Here is a 19,720-nt window from a genome sequence, read left to right as displayed (position 1 = left end):
ATTTTGTGAGGGAGTATAAACGATATTTAACAATGTACGAATATTATAAAAAGAGTAACGACCTTTAATAAAACCCGTTTGGTCTTCCGAAATAATAGAAGGAAGTACTTTTTCTAGTCTATTTGCTAATAACTTAGAAAAAACTTTAGAATCAACATTTAATAAAGATATTGGTCTATAAGATGCACATTGAGCAGGGTCTTTATCCTTCTTTAGTATTAAAGAAATTGATGCTCTGTTAAAAGATTCCGGAAGTTTACCAAGATTTTTCCTCTCAACTCCATTCTCCTGGCTTCTCCCTGTAATCTTCAACACATTTATTAATCAATCTATCAACCTCCTCTTTAAAAACACCCAATGCCTTTAAACACACCTAAACTCACACTCGCATTTTCTCCTCCTGACCCCAAACCCGCTCACCCTTCCAAACCTGACACAGGGTTTCGAACTAGTGTCGGCAATTCCATTCCCCCCAGAAATGCTGCTCAACCCACTGAGTTCCCCCAGCACATCTTGTGTTGCTCCAGTTTCCAGTATCTGCATTCTCCTGTTTCCCCCTCTTCCTCCTAGAATTCAGTCTCCTTCCTCTGCTTGCCCCCTCCTTGCCCCCAATCTACCTTCATTTCTGTGTCCCTTCATTCACATTGCAGTCTGTTGCAGAGAGAGCTCTTTAACAGTGTGGGTACATTTGCCATTGAGTAGATTTTCTGTTGGGTATCTTCCAGGGTAAAACTGAGTGCACCAGAGATGGGTAAAATCTAATTGCCAGACCTCAATCCTCACACGGGCACGATGCGCTCATACTTTCATTCATTGACATTTTCTTATAACCTTGCAGTTCAGTCCATGTTATTATATTCTTCGCAAGCTCAGTGGAAAATTAGCAAGTTTTGGTTGTTGCCCCAGCAGACGACCAAGGGCAGGACGCAGTTTATAGACTCAAATAGCAATTTGGTTGAAACTCCTATGTGTTCCATTCTTGCCTTATTTTCCCATTCAAGGTACTGTAAAGGCTCTGAGGCCAGAGTGAAATGTTAAAATACTTTTGTGAAGAACTCCTGGGTATACTGAAAACAGGAAAGAAAGATCTACTAGTCTGAAGTTATGCCTTGCACAAAAGTTGAGTGCAAGCGTTTCAATCCAAGGGCAATTTTGCAGAATCCCAGACAAAAGCACATCAATAATCTTCATGACATAATTAATGCAGTGTAGTTGCTAATTACTTGTTGCCTGTTACGCCACTAGCACTGAGGGCAGCAATGAAAGTCCTCCATCTCTGTCTAGAAGGATTCTTCATTGCTGTTTCTGTAACATTTATTTAGACCAGTCAGGGTTGTTAGCCCTGAGATGAACCACCAAACTTGGAAGACAAGTGAACCACCCTTAGTCTGGCCTCTACCCTTCGACCTGTTTAGCATGGGTGACCCTACCAAGAGCCAAAGCATCAAGCCCTGATTCCACCCAACAGAGCTCTCCAGGTCATTGAGGCACGCAATCCTCCAAACCACGACAAGGTTGTGGTCCTCTTTGAGGGTAGTTGTATTTTGATTCAGTTATCTTCCTAATTCCCCAGATAATAATGCAAGGCCTGGACAAAATTTAGGCTCAGATGTATAAGTGGTAAGTAACACCCAACCCACACAAGTGCCAGGCAATAATCAGTTCCCTCGAGTGAGAGCCTAGTATTACTAAACATCCCATTGTTGACCAGAGTCTTAACTGGATAGGAATTTAATCTTGACATGAAACCATGTGTACATTACTTAAAATTGTGCATGCTTTGGGTTTTTATTAAAATGGGAGATGTCTTTGGTTGGTACTCCCCTGTCCATCGATGCACACGGCCGTAACTGCCATCGTCTCATAAACCCATTTTCCTGAAAAGCAGGTCAGAGGTTAAGAGAGCTGGTGAGATGCTTGGGCAAGTGCTTTGATTTCTGACATCCCAAAGCTTTGCTACAAGAAAGGACTGTGATGGGATATTCTCCACTTTCCTGGATGAAGTCAATACCAACCCCACTCAAGAAACTCCGTGCTGCCTCGCACAAAGGAGCCCACTTGATCAGCACTGCATCCGCACACCTGAATGTTCCCTTTCTGAATCAGTGCTGTGGAAACTCTGTAAACTATAGAAAACAGCGATACGCTCCCCTCCAATTTACATGCTGTAACTCCCACTCTACGTGTTTGTACCTGACAGAGCCCAACCTGTGATGCTCAGTACCGACAGAGGTAGGGTGAAGCTGGACGTTCCAGAAGACCTTTCCATCCCCCTCCCACCCCCCCCCCATGTCATTTTCACAGTAGGTTATAAAGCAGCATAAAATAAGAGCGCGTGTGTTTGATTTCCCGAAGGTTAAGGCAGGCACCAAGTCGCCACCGTCGAAGGCATTACACAAGGCGGAACAAGAGCCGCGGCCACTCCCCAGGCAAGCATGAGCAACTGAGCAGCCACAACGCCGACAAGAAGAAAAGCTCCTCCTACAGCCCCAGGCACAAGAGCAGCTCCAGGAGCTCCAGCACGTCCCTGTCCCGCTCGTGCTCGCGGTCGCACGACAAGAGAGACGGGCGGAGCAAGTCACGGTCGTCGCCTCGCAAGGAGCAGTCCAGGTCAGCCTCAAGCTACCACCATGCGGGGCCGGGTCACTTTCTGTACGCTTGTGCGACTGCGGTTTGCCCGCTGCGTGTGATACCTGTGAGGTGGAGTGGGCAGTACTTTCTCCAGGTCAGGTTTTCAGTGAGTCTGTGTGCTTTATGTAAATGTCAGGGGGTGGCTCTTCCCCCCCAAGCCTTTTTGCAAGATCCAGACCTGCAGCAGGTTGGGATCATCTGTAAAAATGTGGCCAAGGCCTGTACGGTAGCATAGTGGTTAGCATGCTTACACTACCAGTGGCCCAGTTCAATCCCCACTGCTGCCTGTAAGGAATTTTTACATTCTCCACGTGCCGGCTGGCAGCGCAGCTCAAAGGGCCAGAAAGTCCTATTCCACGCTGTATCTCAAGAAATAAATAAGTGGACCAGCTTCAGTCACGTAAAGAGATTTTTGGTCAAAGTCATTTCTTAATTGTTCAGCCTTGATTTAAGTTTATTTGCTTGTTCCATTTTCTGTTCAGGAGTTTCAAAACCTGTCAAGTACATCAAGGATTTTATTTAACTTACTAGAGATCATGTTTCTGCTAGAATGTCTGTGAACAAGATTTATTTGGTCTTTATTGTTTCAGGAAACCAATGCTATAGTATGAATGGGCAGTCACCATGTTTTTATGCAGAGGTTAAGGCTGAGGTATTATTGAAGAGCATCTTGATCTGCAATGATATACCTTAACTAGTGAGCGAGTAAGTCAAACAGCTCTTTCCCAGGAATAGAATGTATTGATAGGTTATGACAGGAAAGGCGAAATTGAAGAGGTTTTAGCTTCCTGCATTGTGCTCCCATTCTTCCAGCAAAGTCAGCCCCTGGACATTTTCAACTCCAAGTGATGACTCTGCCATGGTCAGGTGCTGCCTGCCATGGGGTCAGATACGTTAGTGGTTAAACTGCGGGATTCACAGACAGGGCTCTGGATCTCTGATTTGGGAACATGTTGAATTTAAACATGGGCAAATGTGGAATTCAAATGTAAGTCATTGAACCTTTTCAGGAAAAGTTAGTTTTAGCAATGGATTGTCATCACGAGGTACTCATACGTCACTGAAATGAACCGAACAAGCTCTGTGACTTTGGATCCTTTTTCACGTACCCAGGCCTCTCCACATTTCACACCTCAGGCAAATGAAAGAAAGCCATTGGGAGAAAATAAATCACAGACTTCATCCACAATAAGCCACTGTTTTAGTGTATTTATTATCTTTCATAGAATAATACAATAAAACACGAAGACATATGATTCAATTTGTTGGGCGTGGTGCTGTAAAAGTACAAGCTGTGTGTTTTACAGTCAACATCATTATGTAACAAGAGAAAATCTGCAGATGCTGGAAATGCAAGCAACACACACAAAATGCTGGAGGAACTCAGCAGGCCAGGCAGCATCTATGGAAAACAGCAAGCAGTTGATGATTTGGACTGAGGCCCTTCAACAAGACTGGAGAAAAAAGATGAGAAGATGGGTGGGGGCGGGTGGAGGAAGTCAGAGTAAGAAGATGGAGGTGGGGTGGGGAGGAAGAAGTACAAGGTTGTAGGTGAAAGGTGAAACCGGGAGAGGGGAAGGGTGCGAAGTAAAGAGCTGGGAAGTCGATTGGTGAAAGAGATAAAGGGCTGGAGAAGGGGAGATCTGATAGGAGAGAACAGAAGGCCATGGAAGAAAGGGAAGGGAAAGGAGCACTAGAAGCAGGTGAGGAGATGAAGTGAGAGAGGGAATTGGGAATGGTTAATGGTGAAAGGGGGCAATTACCAAAAGTTCGAGATAACAATGTTCATGCCATCAGGTTGGAGGCAACCCAGAGGGAATTAAGGTGTTGCTCCTTCAATCTGAGTGTTCCCTCATCACAACAGTAGAGGAGGCCATGGACTGACATGTCGGAATGGAAATGGGAAGTGGAATTAAAATGGGAGATTCCACATTTTCTGATGGACAGAGCATCAACGAAGCGGTCTCCCAATCTACGTCAGGTCTCACCGATGTACAGGAGGCCACACGGGGAGCACCGGATACAGTAGACGACCCCAGCAGACTCACAGATGAAGTATCATTTCATCTGGAAGGACGAGTTGGGATCCTGAATGGTAGTGAGAGAGGTGGTGTAGGGGCAGATGTGGCACTTGCTCCACTTGCACATGCCCTACGACGCAGGTGATCATGGTTTTTCCACTACCAAGATTGTTTCTGGCAATATTTTTCTACGGAAATGGTGTGCCATTTCCTCCTGGGCATGTCTTTACAAGATGGGTGACGGCCCCCCCCCCAGCCATTATCAATACCCTTCAGAGACCGTTTGCCTGGCATCAGTGGTCGCATAACCAGGACTTGTGATCTGCACCAGCTGTTCATCCAGCCATCCACTACCTACTTATGTGGCCTCATGTGACCCTGATCGGGGGCTACAGTCCAGGGAAAGGAAGGAGTGCTTTACGTCTCCTCTGATATAGACGTATCTCCATACTGCCACCACATTTTACAGTGCGAATGGTAAATTAAGATTCAGTATTAGTCACAGATCATACAGCACAGAAACATGCCCTCAGCCCAGCGGTAAATGAGAACCAAGGCTCTGATCTAAACCAGTCGCATTTACCTGCATTTATCCCATATCTCTCTGTATCTGTCCAAATGTAGTTTAACAAGTGCCTGCCACAACCACTTCCTTTGGGAGTTTATTCTATGTGTAAAACAAAAACAAGTTCCTATTAAACTTTTCCCCTCTCACCTTAAACCCATGTCCTCTAGTTCTTGATTCACAAACCCTGGAATAAAAGACCGTGAGCACTTACCCTATCTGTACTCTTGTGATTTTCTGCACCCTTACGAGATCATCTCTCAGTCTCCTACTCTCCAAGGGGAAAACTCCTAGCCTTCCCAACTTCTCCCTGTAAGTCAGTCCCTCGAGTCCTGGCAACAGCCTCATAAATCTTTTCTGAACTATTTGCAATTTCTTTCCTTTAGCAGGGTGAGCAAACCTGAACACCATTCTCCGAGTGCAGCATCACCAACATCTTCTACAACTGCAATATAACCTTCTAACTTCTAAACACTGCTTTGTAACTGATGAAAAAGCCTCCTGAACCTCAACTGTTAAGCACACTTGTCTGGATTCAGTTTCTGCTCCAGAGGCTTGATGGAAACATGAACACAGGTCTAGGTTGACACTTGGGGAGTACTGAAGGATGTTGCAGTGTGGTGGAAGTGCCATCTTTTGGATAAAACCCTGTCCACACTTAGTGTTTGGCTATTCACAATCAATATAACAAAGAAGCCAAATATCATATGAAACATTATTACCTCTGAACTGAGAGGCAGATAGAAAGAGACTTCAGAGCAGGGTTCCCAACCTTTTTTATGCCATGGACCAATACCATTAAGCAAGTTGGGAGCCCCTGCTTTAGAGGGATAATGAAAACATGAGTGTGTTGCTGATGGAATGTTATGCAGAAACTTTTGATGCACAAGGCAAGTATTTTTTTTTAAATGGTGACCGAATGGATAATATTGATGTTCAAAGGAAGCTAACTGTCCTTAAACACATATTACTTAAAGTTATCAAGCAGTCGCAGCAAGCAACCAGGAAGGCAAATGGTACATTGGCTGGATTTAAAGAAAACTTGCATTTGAGAGTAAAAATGTCTTTTTGTAGTTATACGGGGCTCTAGTGAAACCACCCCTGGAATATTGTGCCATCTTTTTGTGTCTCCTTACACAAAACCATTTTTTGCGTGGAAGAGACACATTAGATTGATCCCAAGAATAGTGCTTTATAAGAAGAAATTGGCTGGACCAGATCAATATTCTCTGTAATTTAGAAGAACACGAAGAGATCTTGCTTGCAATATTCTGCGAGCCTCGAGAGGCTGGATGCAGGGAAGATATCTCTCCTGTCTAAGGAATCCCAGTCTCTGAGTATTGTGTGCGTCGTTTAAGGCAGAGACAAGGAGAATTTTCTTGATGCTGGCAGTGGTGATTCTTTGGAATTCTTTACCCCGGGGTGGGGAGGGGGGGCTTCAGAAGCACACAAGAACTGGAACATGTACTGAGAAGCAGTAAAAAGCTTGTCTTCCGTACTGTTCATACAGATCAGATACCTACACCCTGCATTGAGGTAGAACAATGTAAAACAATGATAATGTGGAATAAAGTGCCAGAGCTCCAGAGGAAGTGCAGTGAGGGTAAACGGTAAGGTGCAAGAGCATGCCGAGGGAGATTATGAGCTCAAGAGTCCAAGTTATCATACCAGGGAACTATTTAATAGTCTTAGAACAGCAGGATGGAGACTGTCCTTGAGCCTGGTGGCACCTGCTTTCAGGCTTTTGTGTCATCTGCTGATGGAAGAGGGCAGATGAGAAAACGTGTGGGGTGAGTGGAGTCTTCGATCATGCTGGCTGCTCTCCCGAGGCCGTGAGAAATTTAAACATAGGGAGGACACTGGTTTCTGTGATGTGCTGAGCCGCGTCCACAACTCTGCTGTTTCTTGTTGACAAGAGCAGAGCAGTTAGAATGCTGAACTGTTATGCATCTAGATAGAATATCTGGATAAAATCCAGATAAAAACTCAATAAATAAGTTTGCTGATGACACCACAATTGTAGGCCGTATCTTGGGTAATGATGAGTTTGAGTACAGAGAGGAAATTAAGAACCTGGTGGCATGGTGTGAAGACAATAACCTATCCCTCAACATCAGCAAGACGAACGAATTGGTTGTTGACTTCAGAGGGAGTAGTGGACCGCACGACCCCATCTGCATCGGTGGTGCGCAGCTGGAGCAAGTCAAAAGCTTTAACTTCCTCGTGGTCAATATCACAAATGACCTGACTTGGTCCAACCAAGCAGAGTCCATTGCCAAGAAGGCCCACCAGCGCCTTTACTTCCTGAGAAAGCTAAAGAAATTTGGCCTGTCCCCTAAAACCCTCACTAATTTTTATAGATGCGCCGTAGAAAGCATCCTTCTAGGGTGCATCACAACCTGGTATGGAAGTTGTCCTGCCCAAGACCGGAAGAAGCTGCAGAAGATCGTGAACACGGCGCAGCACATCACACAAACCAGTCTTCCGTCCTTTCACTCACTTTACACCACATGCTATCGGAGCAGTGCTGCCAGGATAATCAAGGACACGACCCACCCAGCCAACGCACTTTTCGTCCCTCTTCCCTCCGGGAGAAGGCTCAGGAGCTTGAAGACTCGTACGGCCAGATTTGGGAACAGCTTCTTTCCAACTGTGATAAGACTGCTAAACGGATCCTGACCCGGATCTGGGCCGTACCCTCCAAATATCCGGACCTGTCTCTCTGTTTTTTTGCACTACCTTACTTTCCATTTTCTATTTTCTATTTATGATTTATAATTTAAATTTTTATTATATTTACTATCGATTTGTACTCCAGGGAGCGCGAAGCGCAGAATCAAATATCGCTGTGATGATTGTACGTTCTAGCATCAATTGTTTGGCGACAATAAAGTAAACTAATAAGTAATAAAATACTTTCTATGGTGCATTGTTAAAAATTGGTCGGGGTCAATGGGGACATGCCAAATTTCGTGAGTTGGCTAAGGAAGTAAAGGTGTGGTGAGCTTTCTCGGCCAAAATGTCTATGGCTAGGCTGCTGTTGGTGCTCACTCCTGGGAACGTGAGGTTCTCATTCCTCTCGACCTGAACACCATTGATGTAGACAGGAGTATGTGTACCACCCCCTTCCTGAAGTCAGCTCATTTATTCCACTGCTGATGTCGGGCTCTGGAGCAACACGTAAGATGCTGGAGGAGCTCTGTGAGTCAGAACGCATCAATGGAGGCAAAGGAACAGTTGACTATTTGGATAGAGATTCTTCATTTGGACGGGCTGTCCATTCTCCTCCACAGATGCTGCCTGACCCACTGAGTTCCTCCAGCATCTTGTGTACGGCTTGGGAAGCTTAAATAAATTCACTATTTCATTATTTCAGAATATTGAGGAAAATACTAAATTGTCTATTTTTGATTTACTTTGAGATTTGCAAGGTGTGATTTTTATGTTTCTTTTTGTTTATTTATTCACTTCCACACAGAAATACGAGCCCTGGTTTCAGGTTTCGTTCCTTTGACTCTGGGGTAATGGGGAGAGGTATTTGACCGTCATTTTGATAAAATTACTTACAAATTGAGAAACATATTTAAATAGGAGTGGCTATGAAATGAATGATATCATCCACTCCACTACTGGCAATACTGAAATGTTTTAAACATAAGTTAACAATATGATGTTGTGACTGTGCTTTCATAGTGTCAGCCACCGATTCCAGTTTCCCTCTCAGGAGACACATTGACACAATGCAATGAAGGGAATATCTGGTTGTGCGCTAAAATATTAATCCTGCTGTATTATCACCCTCCAGCAGTTACTCTGTCTCCCTCTGCTGGTTTACCAAAGAATTGCAAGAAGTGGAAGCTGACGGGGATCTCTGCCATTTTACCCAAAAATACAAAAGGCCCAACCAAATTCTGCTGTGCTTTGAGCAGCTTTGGCCCTCAGTCAAACTGTCCATATCATATCACTGATCTTGCTGGCCAGAGCTGACTTGGAACTGAGATCTGTCCGTTGAGCTTCTGCTGAAATAATTTTTAAAATTCAGAATCAGAATCAGGTTTATTATCACCTGCATGTGACATAAAATTTGTTGACTTAGCAGCAACAGTACAATGCAATACATTATATAGAAGAGAAAAAAATAATAAATAAGTATATCAATTGCACTATGCATATATTGAATAGATTGAAAAAAATGTGAAAAAAATAGAAGTACGGTATACTAAAAAAGTGAGGTAGTGTTCATGGGTTCAATGTCCATTTAGGAATCGGATGGCAGAGGGGAAGAAGCTGTTCCTGAATCGCTGAGTGTGTGCCTTCAGGCTTCTGTATCTCCTACCTGATGGTAACAGTGAGAAAAGGGCATGCCCTGGGTGCTGGATGTCCTTAATAATGGACGCTGCCTTTCTGAGACACCGCTCCCTAAAGATGTCCTGGGTACTTTGTAGGCTAGTGCCCAAGATTGTGAAATGTGTTGTTTTGCTACAGCAGTACATTGCAATGCATAATAATTTTTAAAAACTATAAATTACAATAAGAAATACATTTAAAATATTAAATTAAGTAAGTAGTGCACAAAAGAGTGCAGATAAATAGTGAGGCAGTGCTTGTGGGTTTTGTCCAGTCAGATATCCGATGGCAGAGGCGAAGAAGCTGTTTCTGTTGAATGTGTGTCTTCAGGGCTCCTGTACCTTCTCCTTGATGAGAAGAGGGCAGGTCCTGCCTGGGTGATGGGGGTCCTTAATCATGGATGCCGCCTTCTTGGGGCATTGCCTTTTCAGGATGTCCCTGGATGCTGGAGAGGCTGGTACCCACGATGGAGCTGGCTGAGTTTACAAGCCTCTGCGGCTTTTTCTGATTCTGTGCAGTGTACCTCCATACCAGACAGTGATGCAACCAGTCAGAACGATCCGCAAGGCACACCTGTAGAAATTTGCAAGAATCTTTGGTGACATACCAAGTCTCCTCAAACTCCTATTGAAATAGAGCCGCTGTCACGTCTTCTTTGTAATTGCATCAATATGTCTTTAGAGAAATTAACATCCAGGAGCTGAAAAAACTGCTCACCCTTCCCACTGCCGATCTCTCCGTGAGGACTGGTGTTTGTCCCATTCCTGAAGTCCACAATCAGTTCCTTGGTCCTATGAATGTAAGATGCAAGGCTGCTGATCTAACACCTCTCAATCAGCTGAGCTAACTCACCCCCGCAAGCCTCCTTGTCACCATCAGCAATTCTTCCAAAATTAGTTGTGTCAGCAGCAAATTTATTGACGGCGTTTGAGCCACACAGTCATGGGTGTGGCAGTGGAATAGGCACTCGTCTTTGAGGTGCACCTGCGTTGATTGTCGGTGAGAAGGAGACGTTATTTCTGATCGGCACTGACTGTGGTCTCCTGTTGAGGAAGTCAAGGATCCGGTTGCAGAGGGAGGTACAGGGGCTCAGGTTTTGGAGCTCGTTAATTAGAACTGAGGGTATGACCGTGTTGAAATTTCAAAATAAAATAAATAATTAGGTAGATTAAAAAATCAAATGTGTTTTACCACTCAAATTTTTGGTACTTCAAATCAATATTTCATTAATTCAAAGTCATTATAACAAGTATTAAATAATTAAAACATTTTATAAAATGTACTTGATTCATTTGTGCTACTCTTCCTCATAGTTGTACAGTCACCATTCAAATGAATGGAGTCACAGATCCTGTGAAAATGCTCGGGAGCCTCAGGAAAGTCCAGTTCCAACTCTGAGTCAGACTTCGAATGAAACAGCTTAGAAATCTATGTTACGTACAGCGGGACAGCAAAGTTCAAGTAAAATTTATGATCAGCGTACATACATGTCACCGTGTACAACTCTGAGATTCTCTTTCTGTGGGCATACTTAGTAAATCTATAGAACAGTAACTGTAAACAGGATCGATGGACAACAAACTGTGCAAGTTGCAATAAATAACGAGCATGAAATAACAAGATCAAAGAGTCCTTAAATGAGTGCAGTTATGCAAAAGAGATGATGATAACAATTCTGTAGTTGAGGGTGAAATATGGAATGAGATAATTGAACATTTGAATTGGAGTGGGAGTTGGCTACTGTGTCCCAGAAGCCTGTTCAACCAGATCACAGCTGATCTGATACAGCCTCAACTTATTGCCATCTACCAACTCCCCTTTTGCTCATATAGTTCAAAGTAAATTTATTATCGAAGTACATATACAGCCCCGAGGTTCATATTCTTGGGGGCATTCACAGTAAATACAAAGAAACACAATCCAATCAGTGAGCACACGGAGCAAATCCATGGAGCTGCAGGGAGAGCATGCAAACTCCACACAGCCAGCGCCAGAGATTTGGACTGAACCTGGGCATCGGGCACTGTACGCCAGTCTCTCAGTCAGGTCCTCCCTTGCACTTTGAAATTCCAGCAAGTGCGAATTTAGCCTTTGCAAACTTCCCTGATGAGGCATCCGGCCCATCCAAGTGCTGGTCGTATCAGCCTTCTCCAAATTGATTCTAGTAGATCAACTTCCTTCTTTAAACAAGGAGACCAAAACTATGCACAGTACTCCAAGTATGATTGCACTAATGCATCAGAAAAACTGAAGCATAATCTTGCTGGCTGAATACTCAATTCCCCTAACGATGAACATTAATGTTCTGTTAGTTTCCTAATGACTTACTGTACCACATACTAGCTTTCTGTAAATCCTGCACTGGGATACCCAGAGCCCTGCAGTTTATCATCATTTAAATAATATATTTTCCTTTCAGTTTTCCTGCCAAGTAGATAATTTTACATTACCCTACACTATACTACAGATTTTGTGCATTCATTTACCCAATCTATGTCCCTTTCTAGCCTGCTCTGTCCATTTTACAACGTGCTAACCTCTCTTTGCCTCATCACCATGCCTTTGGTGCCTTCATCTAAATCTTGAATAAGTTGTCAGAAGTTGAAGCCCAAGCACCAATCATTTTGGCATACCCACTTGGCACATCTTACCAAAGAGCAAAAGACCTATTTATTCTTAATCTCTGTTTGTTTTGTTTCATGGTGAACGCTATCAAATGCCTTCTCCTTGATTTCCATCACTAATAGTTAAGCGTCGCTGAAAATGGTTAAATCAATAAAGTATTGTATATCCCAGACTGTACAAGAGGAAAATGCTGCTACCCGGATTGCAATTTTTCTACCCACCCTGGCTGGAGAATGGGGGAATGGGAAACGATTGCAAGCCAATTAATTTAACTTTGGAGGCAGTATTGGAACCCATTCTGACAGACAGTTTGAACATTCACTTAGAAAGACACAGGTTAATGATGGCCATTCAGCATGGACGGGGACGTGTTTTATGTCGGACTTGAGTGATTGATTTTTTTTGAGGCAGTAGCAAGGGAGGCTCATGCAAACTCTGAAGTAGCCTATAAAGATTTTAGTAAAGCTTTCAGCAAGGTTCTACTTGACAGGCATGTCAAAAAGTAACATCCTATGGGATCTAAGGGTGAGTGATAATTGGGTTGACAAACTGGATCCACAATTGCCAGAAAACAAAGGGTAAAGACTGAGGGGTGTTTTTTTCGACTGGAAGCTTTTTACCATTGGGGTTCTAAAGAGCTCACAACATGCTCCTTTGCTTTTTGAGATATATATTCTTGATTTACGCCTTAATGGTAGGGTGCATGATATAAAAATTGGCCGTGTACTTGACCAGGAAGAGAAAAGCACTGCAAGGAGATATAGATGGTCACTTGGTTAGAAAGCTATGAAAGGAGTTTAATCCAGTGAAGTGTGAGGTACAACAAGGTATGGAATAATGTAGTAAATAGAGGAATATTGATAGGGGTACAGTAACAAATCACCTTGCAGTGGACATTCCTAAAGACAGCAGAACAGGTCCATAACATGATTAAAAAGGCATTAGGGAAGTTTCCTTAATCAGCAAGCACTAGGGTGGTTACAATAGAATACAAGAATCAAGTTTCCCGTCAGCTTCCTCTGTTCTAAAGAAAACCATTTTTGCTTATCCAAACACCTTTTAACATGTAAATCAGTGAGCTGTTTGTTATGTCTCCCCTCTCGTTGTGAAACGTGGACACCTCTTTCTCCCTTATTAGGGAGAGAGAGAGCCTGTGGTCTGTCAAATTACTGGGTGAATGAGTAGTCTTTGGGGTGCTGCAAGTCTGTGTCTTTATCGATGCTTCGCTGCACGCTTGAGTGCTCGGTGGAGGGCGCCGATGCTTTTTTGCGGTGGGGCTGGGGGGTGGGGTCATTGCCTTGCTGCTGCTTGTGCGTGGGAGAGGGTGTACTGGGGGGGGTGGGACTTTGGGGTTCTAGCATTTAACTGTCATTCATTCTTCGGGGCACTCCTCTGTTTTCGTGGATGTTTGCGAAGAAAAAAGAATTTCAGGATGTATGTTGTATACATTTCTCTGACATTAAATGTGCCTATTGAACCAGAGATTCTGCAGATGCCAGAAATCTTGAGCAACACGCAAAAGGGTGGAGGAAGATCTTGGCCCAAAACGTCAACTGTTTATTCCCCTCCATAGAAGCTGTCTGATTTGCTGAGTTCCTCCACCATTCTGTGTGTGTTGCTCAAGATTTCCAGCATCTGCAGAATCCCTGGTGCTCGGATAAGCAAAACTTGTTTTCTTTAGAACAGTGCAGGCTGACGGGAAACTTAATTAAGGTGTATAAAGTATAAAGGCCTGGACGGGAATAATGAAGAATGAATTTTTTCCTTCAGCAAAGAGATTAAAAACCATAGTGTATCAATTTTAAATGGTTGGTAAACAGATTAAAGTGTGGTGAGGAAAAGCCTTTTCACTCAAAGGATCACAAGGATCTGGAACTTACTGTCTGAAAGGACTGTAGAGGCAAATGCCGCTATGAAGGTCTTGTATCTGTATTTGGCGAGCTGTGACCCGCACAGCTACTTAGTCAGTGTTAGAAGGTGGGATTTCATTGGATAGGAATTTTTCAGCTGGCACAGATTCAACACCCAAATGTGCGCCTGACCTATCATTCATTTTACACGATTCTATTACGTGTTTAGCCCCTTGCTCTACTCACGTTACACTTATGACTGTGTGGTTAATCCATCCATATTTAATGCCATCCATACTTAAGTTTGCTGATGACACTGCCGTCATAGGCCAAGTCAAAAATGGCGACGAATCAGCATATAGGAGGGAGATTGAAAATCTGGCTGAGTGGTGCCACAAAACAACCTGTCACTCAATGTCAGCAAGACCAAGGAGTTGATTATTAAATTCAGGAGGAGGAAGCCAGAGATCCATGAGCCGGTCCTCATCAGAAGATAAGAAGTGGACAGGGTAAGCAACTTTAAATTCTAGGTGTTACTATTTTAGAGGACCTGCCTTGGGCCCAGCACATTAGTACGATTATAAAGAAAGCACAGCAGTGCCTCCACCTCTTTAGGAGTTTACGGAGATTTGGCATGAAATCCAAAACTTTGATGAACTTCTGTAGGTGTGTGGTGGAGAGTGTACTGACTGGCTGCATCACAGCCTGGTCTGGAAACACCAACACCCTTGAATGGAAAATCCTACAAAAATTAGTGGACACAGCCCAGTCCATCATGGGTAAAGCCGTTCCAACCATTGAGCACATCTACATGAAGCACTGTTGCAGGAAAGCAACATCCATTAGGAAGGGCCCTCACCACCCAGGACGCGCTCTCTGCTCACTGTTACCATCAGGAAGCAGGTACAGGAACCTCAGTACTCACACCACCAGGTTCAGGAGCAAGTACCACCCCTCAACCAAAGGGGATATCTTCTCTCATTTGCATTTGTCCCGTTATAATAGACTCACTTTCAAGGACTCTTCATTTCTTGTTCTCAATATTTATTGTTTATTTATTATTATTTCCTCTTTTTGTATTTACAAAGTTTGTTTTCCTCTGCACTCTGGTTGAATGCTGTAGTTCAGCAGTCTTTCATTGAATCTATTACAGCAATTACTGAGAATGCTCGCAAGTAAATGAATCTCAGGGTTGTATGTGATGACATATATGTACTCAGATAATAAAATTTAATTTGAACTATTTACATATTTATTGGTGTCACCATGCCACTGTTGTTAAGAAACAGATTAAAAATGACTAGGGCTCATTATTAGTAATTAGTGTTTAATGAAGAACAATCTAATATTAAAACTGGACCTTGACAGTGAGATGAAAGCAAAATGCTGGAAATACTCACTGCACCTGACAGTATCTGGTGAGTGAACCAGCAATAGTGAGTCAAACTCCTTCCTGTTCTGAAGATCCTAATTCTAGTAGATTATCACTCTACAATATTCACCTGGCTGCTGACTGTTAGGGAAAGCACAGTCAAGTTCAAATGCATTCTCTAAGCTTCCATCAAAATGCAATACACCTAGATATCTCCTTCCACAGGCGACTCTCTCAGCCAGGGACAGCAAAGTCAGCTGCTGCTGGGCCTGGGCTTCCTATTAATGACATTAGTGTCTTGGTATTGTGTTATTGCACAAGACGAAGCCAGTTAGAAAAGGAGTTAAGGTAGGCAGGGGCTCTCTGTAATTTTTGCCTCCACTATTATCGGTTCATTTTCTCCTTGTAACAGAGAAAGGGATAGCGATATGGGAGCGCGACACCACGACTCTGAAGTAGAGAGGCATCGGCGCCGATCAAGAAGCTACTCACCCATTAGGAAGCGAAGGCGAGATTCGCCTAGTTTCATGGAGCCCCGTCGGATTACAAGGTACAACACTGGCTGGGCCCAGCTGCCATTCTTCACTGAGGTTTACTTAGGAGTTAATAAAAAAGGGAAGAAACATTTACTGACTATGTATTCTTTTCAGCTATTCAGATTTCATCTTATCGTGAGTATAGTGATATTTTAGCACAGTTATAAGGGATATTATAGTAGATTCCTTGTATGACCAAATGACAATTTGATTTTTTTGTCTTTTTAATTTCTTCTCATTTGTAATTCCTATGTTCACCTAAACCTTCATTCTTAGGGTTGTTTTTCAGGTGGGTTGCGAAGACGGGAGAGTTTAGAATAAGTCTACGTATTTTTAAAACTTCTGACATCTGAATGATTGCTCTGTTTGCTAGTGTATAAAGTTATATGCATTATATTGTCCAAAGTTTATGTGCCTTTCTAACTCCTCCCAGAAATTGAGTAGGGCATCCAGCTGTGCTTATGCCATATTTCACTGGGATGGAACATCCAGCAGAGGTGGAATTGCTTCAATGATCTTGACTGGAAAGCTTGCAGAATTGTTGGAAGAATAACTGATCATCAAGAAATAGCAAGCCTAGTTTTTGAATTTGAAAGTGCTTTGTTGATTGCTTGTCTGCTGACTCACACTGAGCAGTAATACTTTCGATGGTAAGTTGCTGCCCGGCTGATCCTGGGTGGTATCTGATCGCCAAATACAACGACACTGAGATGGTCTGTAAAGAGACTACCCGTCTTACTTCCAAGTCTGCAGACTTGGGTGCAGTGAGTTTAGATGAGACACTTCACAGAAAAATAAGTGGATCAAAAATGCAGTGGTATTTAAATATATGTGTGTTATCCCATATACACAACACCAATGCAAAAATATATTATGGGTTTGCTTGCCACTGAGGCCTTGTTCATCTCAACATCAGTTGTCTATTATATATTTACATAAAGCGTACCCTTCCTGCATGGGACTCAGCGACCGGAGGGGAAGAGCAAAGACTTTATTCCTTCACACTTTCAGACAGATGCACGAAGATGCAGGCAATGGAAGGATAGGAGTCAAGTGCAAGCAGAAGAGATTTAGTTGAATTGGGCATCGTGGTCAGCAATGGGCCGAAGGGCCTGTTCCTGTGTCGGGTATATGCGTTTTTTATTTAGCGATACACCGTGGAATCAGTCCTTCTGGCTCTTTGATTTGAGCCACGCTGCCCCAGCAACCCCAGACCCCCGATTAATCCTAACCTAATGCAGGGACCAATCAACCTGGAGAAAACTGGAACACCCAGGGAAATCCCACGCATTCCACGGGGAGAATATATAACGACTCTTTACTGAACGCCCCTAGAATTGAGCTCCAAGCTCCAGAATTCCCTGAGCTGTAAAAGTATCACGCCAACTGTTACACTACTGTGGTGCCTTACTTTATATTCTAACTAATTTTTGATTTCTGCTATCTTCTCAACAACCAAATTTGTGGTTAACCAATTGCTTAATATTTACCAGTATTGGATCTTGGTTTATTTTATGATCCTGGGAGTCAAGAATGATGAGCAGTCTTAATTCCAAGGTTTCCATTTATTTTAGAGTACAAATAGAAATACAAATACAAAGCAAACTAAATAAAGAGCTGAGAAACCATGCTAAGAGGTGTGTGGATGTGAAAACAAAGGAATAAAGATGGAAATTCTGAAAAATCCAGCACTTTTATAAATAAGATAAGGGGAATTTCTCAGAGAATAAACTACGTAATAGGCTATATAATTAAAACAATTGCATCACGTGGGTAATGTGCTAATACCGATCCAACAAAAAATGAGAAAGGTGATAAACCATTAGTTTAGCTGCTATACCGCTTTCTGCCAGTGTGTGGGATGAACACACTGTGAAAAATACTGAGTTTGTTAAAAAGTACAAATCTTATAAAGAGTATTATTAACAAAAATGGTTTCCAACACTACCTAGATATGGGCATTAAAATACATCAGTGTGGCAAGTGACCAGTGGTGGATGAGTGACACCAGACATTTCATTTATTTGGGACTTTAACTTAGTCAAATATCCTAAAGTCCTTTCCAAAAGCATTATCAGATAAAGTCTGGATAAGGCTACCTGAGACAATATTCATACAAGTGGACAAAAACTTGATCAAAGAGCTTTCTTTGAAGGAGCCCCTTAAAGATGAAGCTAGAGTAAGTGAGGTGCAAAGGTTTAGAGGAGGATTTCTAAAGCTGAGGGTCTTAGCAGCTAAACGTATGGCCAGCTAGGCATACTGAAGGAAACCGGATGTTGACGTTAAGGAATAGGATGTGCCGGATCTTTTGAAAAAAATTAGGTTAAGTAAGTCCTGAAGCTGCACAGGATATACCGTTCCCCAGGTTACTATGGGAAGTGGGGGATAAGCTGCCGCACCTTTGCCAGTGATCTTTGTGTCTACAATGGCCACAGGAGGTGTGCTAGAAGACTGACAAATGTTATTCCTTTGTTCAAGAAAGGTAATAGGATAATCCTGGAATTATAGACAATGAGTGGTGGAAAAACTAATGGAGAGGATTCTTAGAGAAGGATTTACAAGTGTTTGAAGAAGCATGGTCTGATTAGGGAAGGTCAGCATGGATGCGTGACAAGTAGGTTGTGCTTCACGAGCCAGTTGAATTCTTCAAGGAAGTGACCAAACAAATTGATGAAGCTAGAACAGTGGATGTGGTGTATATGGATTTTTGTAGGGCGACTGACAAAGTTCCCCGTGGTAGGCTCATTCGGAAAGCCAGGAGGCATGGGATTCAGGGAAACTTGCCTGCATGGATTCAGAGTTAGCTTGCCCACAGAAGGCAGAGGAGCAGATGGAGTGTATTCTGCCTGGAAGTCGGTGATCAGTGGTGTTCTGCAAGGATATGTTCTACGACACCTACTCTTTGTGACTTTTATAAATGGCTTCGATAATGAAGTAGAAGGGTGAGTTATTAAGTCTGCAGCAAAGGCTGTTGGTGTTGTGGATAGTGTAGAAAGAAGGTTGCCATAGGTTACAATAGGACATTGATAGGAAGCAGAAATGAGCTGTCAAGTGGAAGATGGATTTCAACCCAGAAAAGTGTAAAGTGATTTACTTTGGAAGGTCAAATTTGAAGGCAGCTTACAGGGCTAGTGGCAGGATCCTTAGCAGTGTGGAGGAACTGAGGGATGTTGGGGTGCACGTCTATAGATCCCTCAGTTGCCATGCAAATTAATAGAGAAGGTGGGTATAGTGTGTTGGCCCTCATTAGGGAATTGAAATCAAGAGCTGTGAGGTACTGTTGCAGCTCTAGAAAAGTCTGATTAGAGCACACTTGGAGTATTCTGTTCAGTTCAGGTCACCTCATTATAGGAAGGACAGGGAAACTTTAGGGAGGGTGCAGAGGAAATTTGCCGGGATTCTGCCTGGATTGGAGGGCATGACTTCTAAAAATAAGTTGAGCGGGTGGGGGCTTTTCTCCTTGGAGCGAAAAAGGATGAAAGGTGACTTGATAGAGATGTTCAAGTGGTGTGGATAGAGAACACAGCAGGCACCTTTTTCCCAGAGCAGAAATGGCTAATACGAGGGGTCATAATTTCAAGATGTTTGGAGGAGAGTAAAGGGGAACATCAGAGATAGGTTATTTTACACAGAGCGTGGTAAGAGTGTGGAACACACTGCCCAGAGTGGCAGTAGAGGCAGATATATTAGGAACATTTAAGTGAGTCTTCGACGGGTACATGGATGATAGAAAAATGGAGGCTTGTATGTGAGGGAAGGGATGGATAGATTGA

At 43.1% G+C, this 19,720-nt stretch overlaps 1 protein-coding gene across 5 annotated transcripts in view; it reads left to right on the top strand.

Moving 5' to 3' along the window:
* Window positions 1–19,720, top strand: part of srrm3 (serine/arginine repetitive matrix 3) — a 417,679-nt gene that overhangs the window by 327,535 nt on the left and 70,424 nt on the right. For all 5 annotated transcript variants that reach the window (XR_010015899.1, XM_063031472.1, XM_063031471.1 and 2 more), the window contains 2 exons: window positions 2,356–2,610; window positions 15,824–15,961. Coding sequence is in view for 4 of the 5 variants with exons in the window: in XM_063031472.1 (XP_062887542.1) it covers window positions 2,356–2,610; window positions 15,824–15,961 (393 nt within the window). In the remaining variant the exon portion in view is untranslated. The remainder of the gene's footprint in view (window positions 1–2,355; window positions 2,611–15,823; window positions 15,962–19,720) is intronic.

Source organism: Mobula hypostoma, chromosome 23 (genome assembly GCF_963921235.1).
Source record: "Mobula hypostoma chromosome 23, sMobHyp1.1, whole genome shotgun sequence".
In the NCBI taxonomy this organism is placed as follows: Eukaryota; Metazoa; Chordata; class Chondrichthyes; order Myliobatiformes; family Myliobatidae; genus Mobula; species Mobula hypostoma.
The sequence above is the reverse complement of the archived record's forward strand: the minus strand, read 5'-3'. Positions and strand labels throughout refer to the sequence as shown.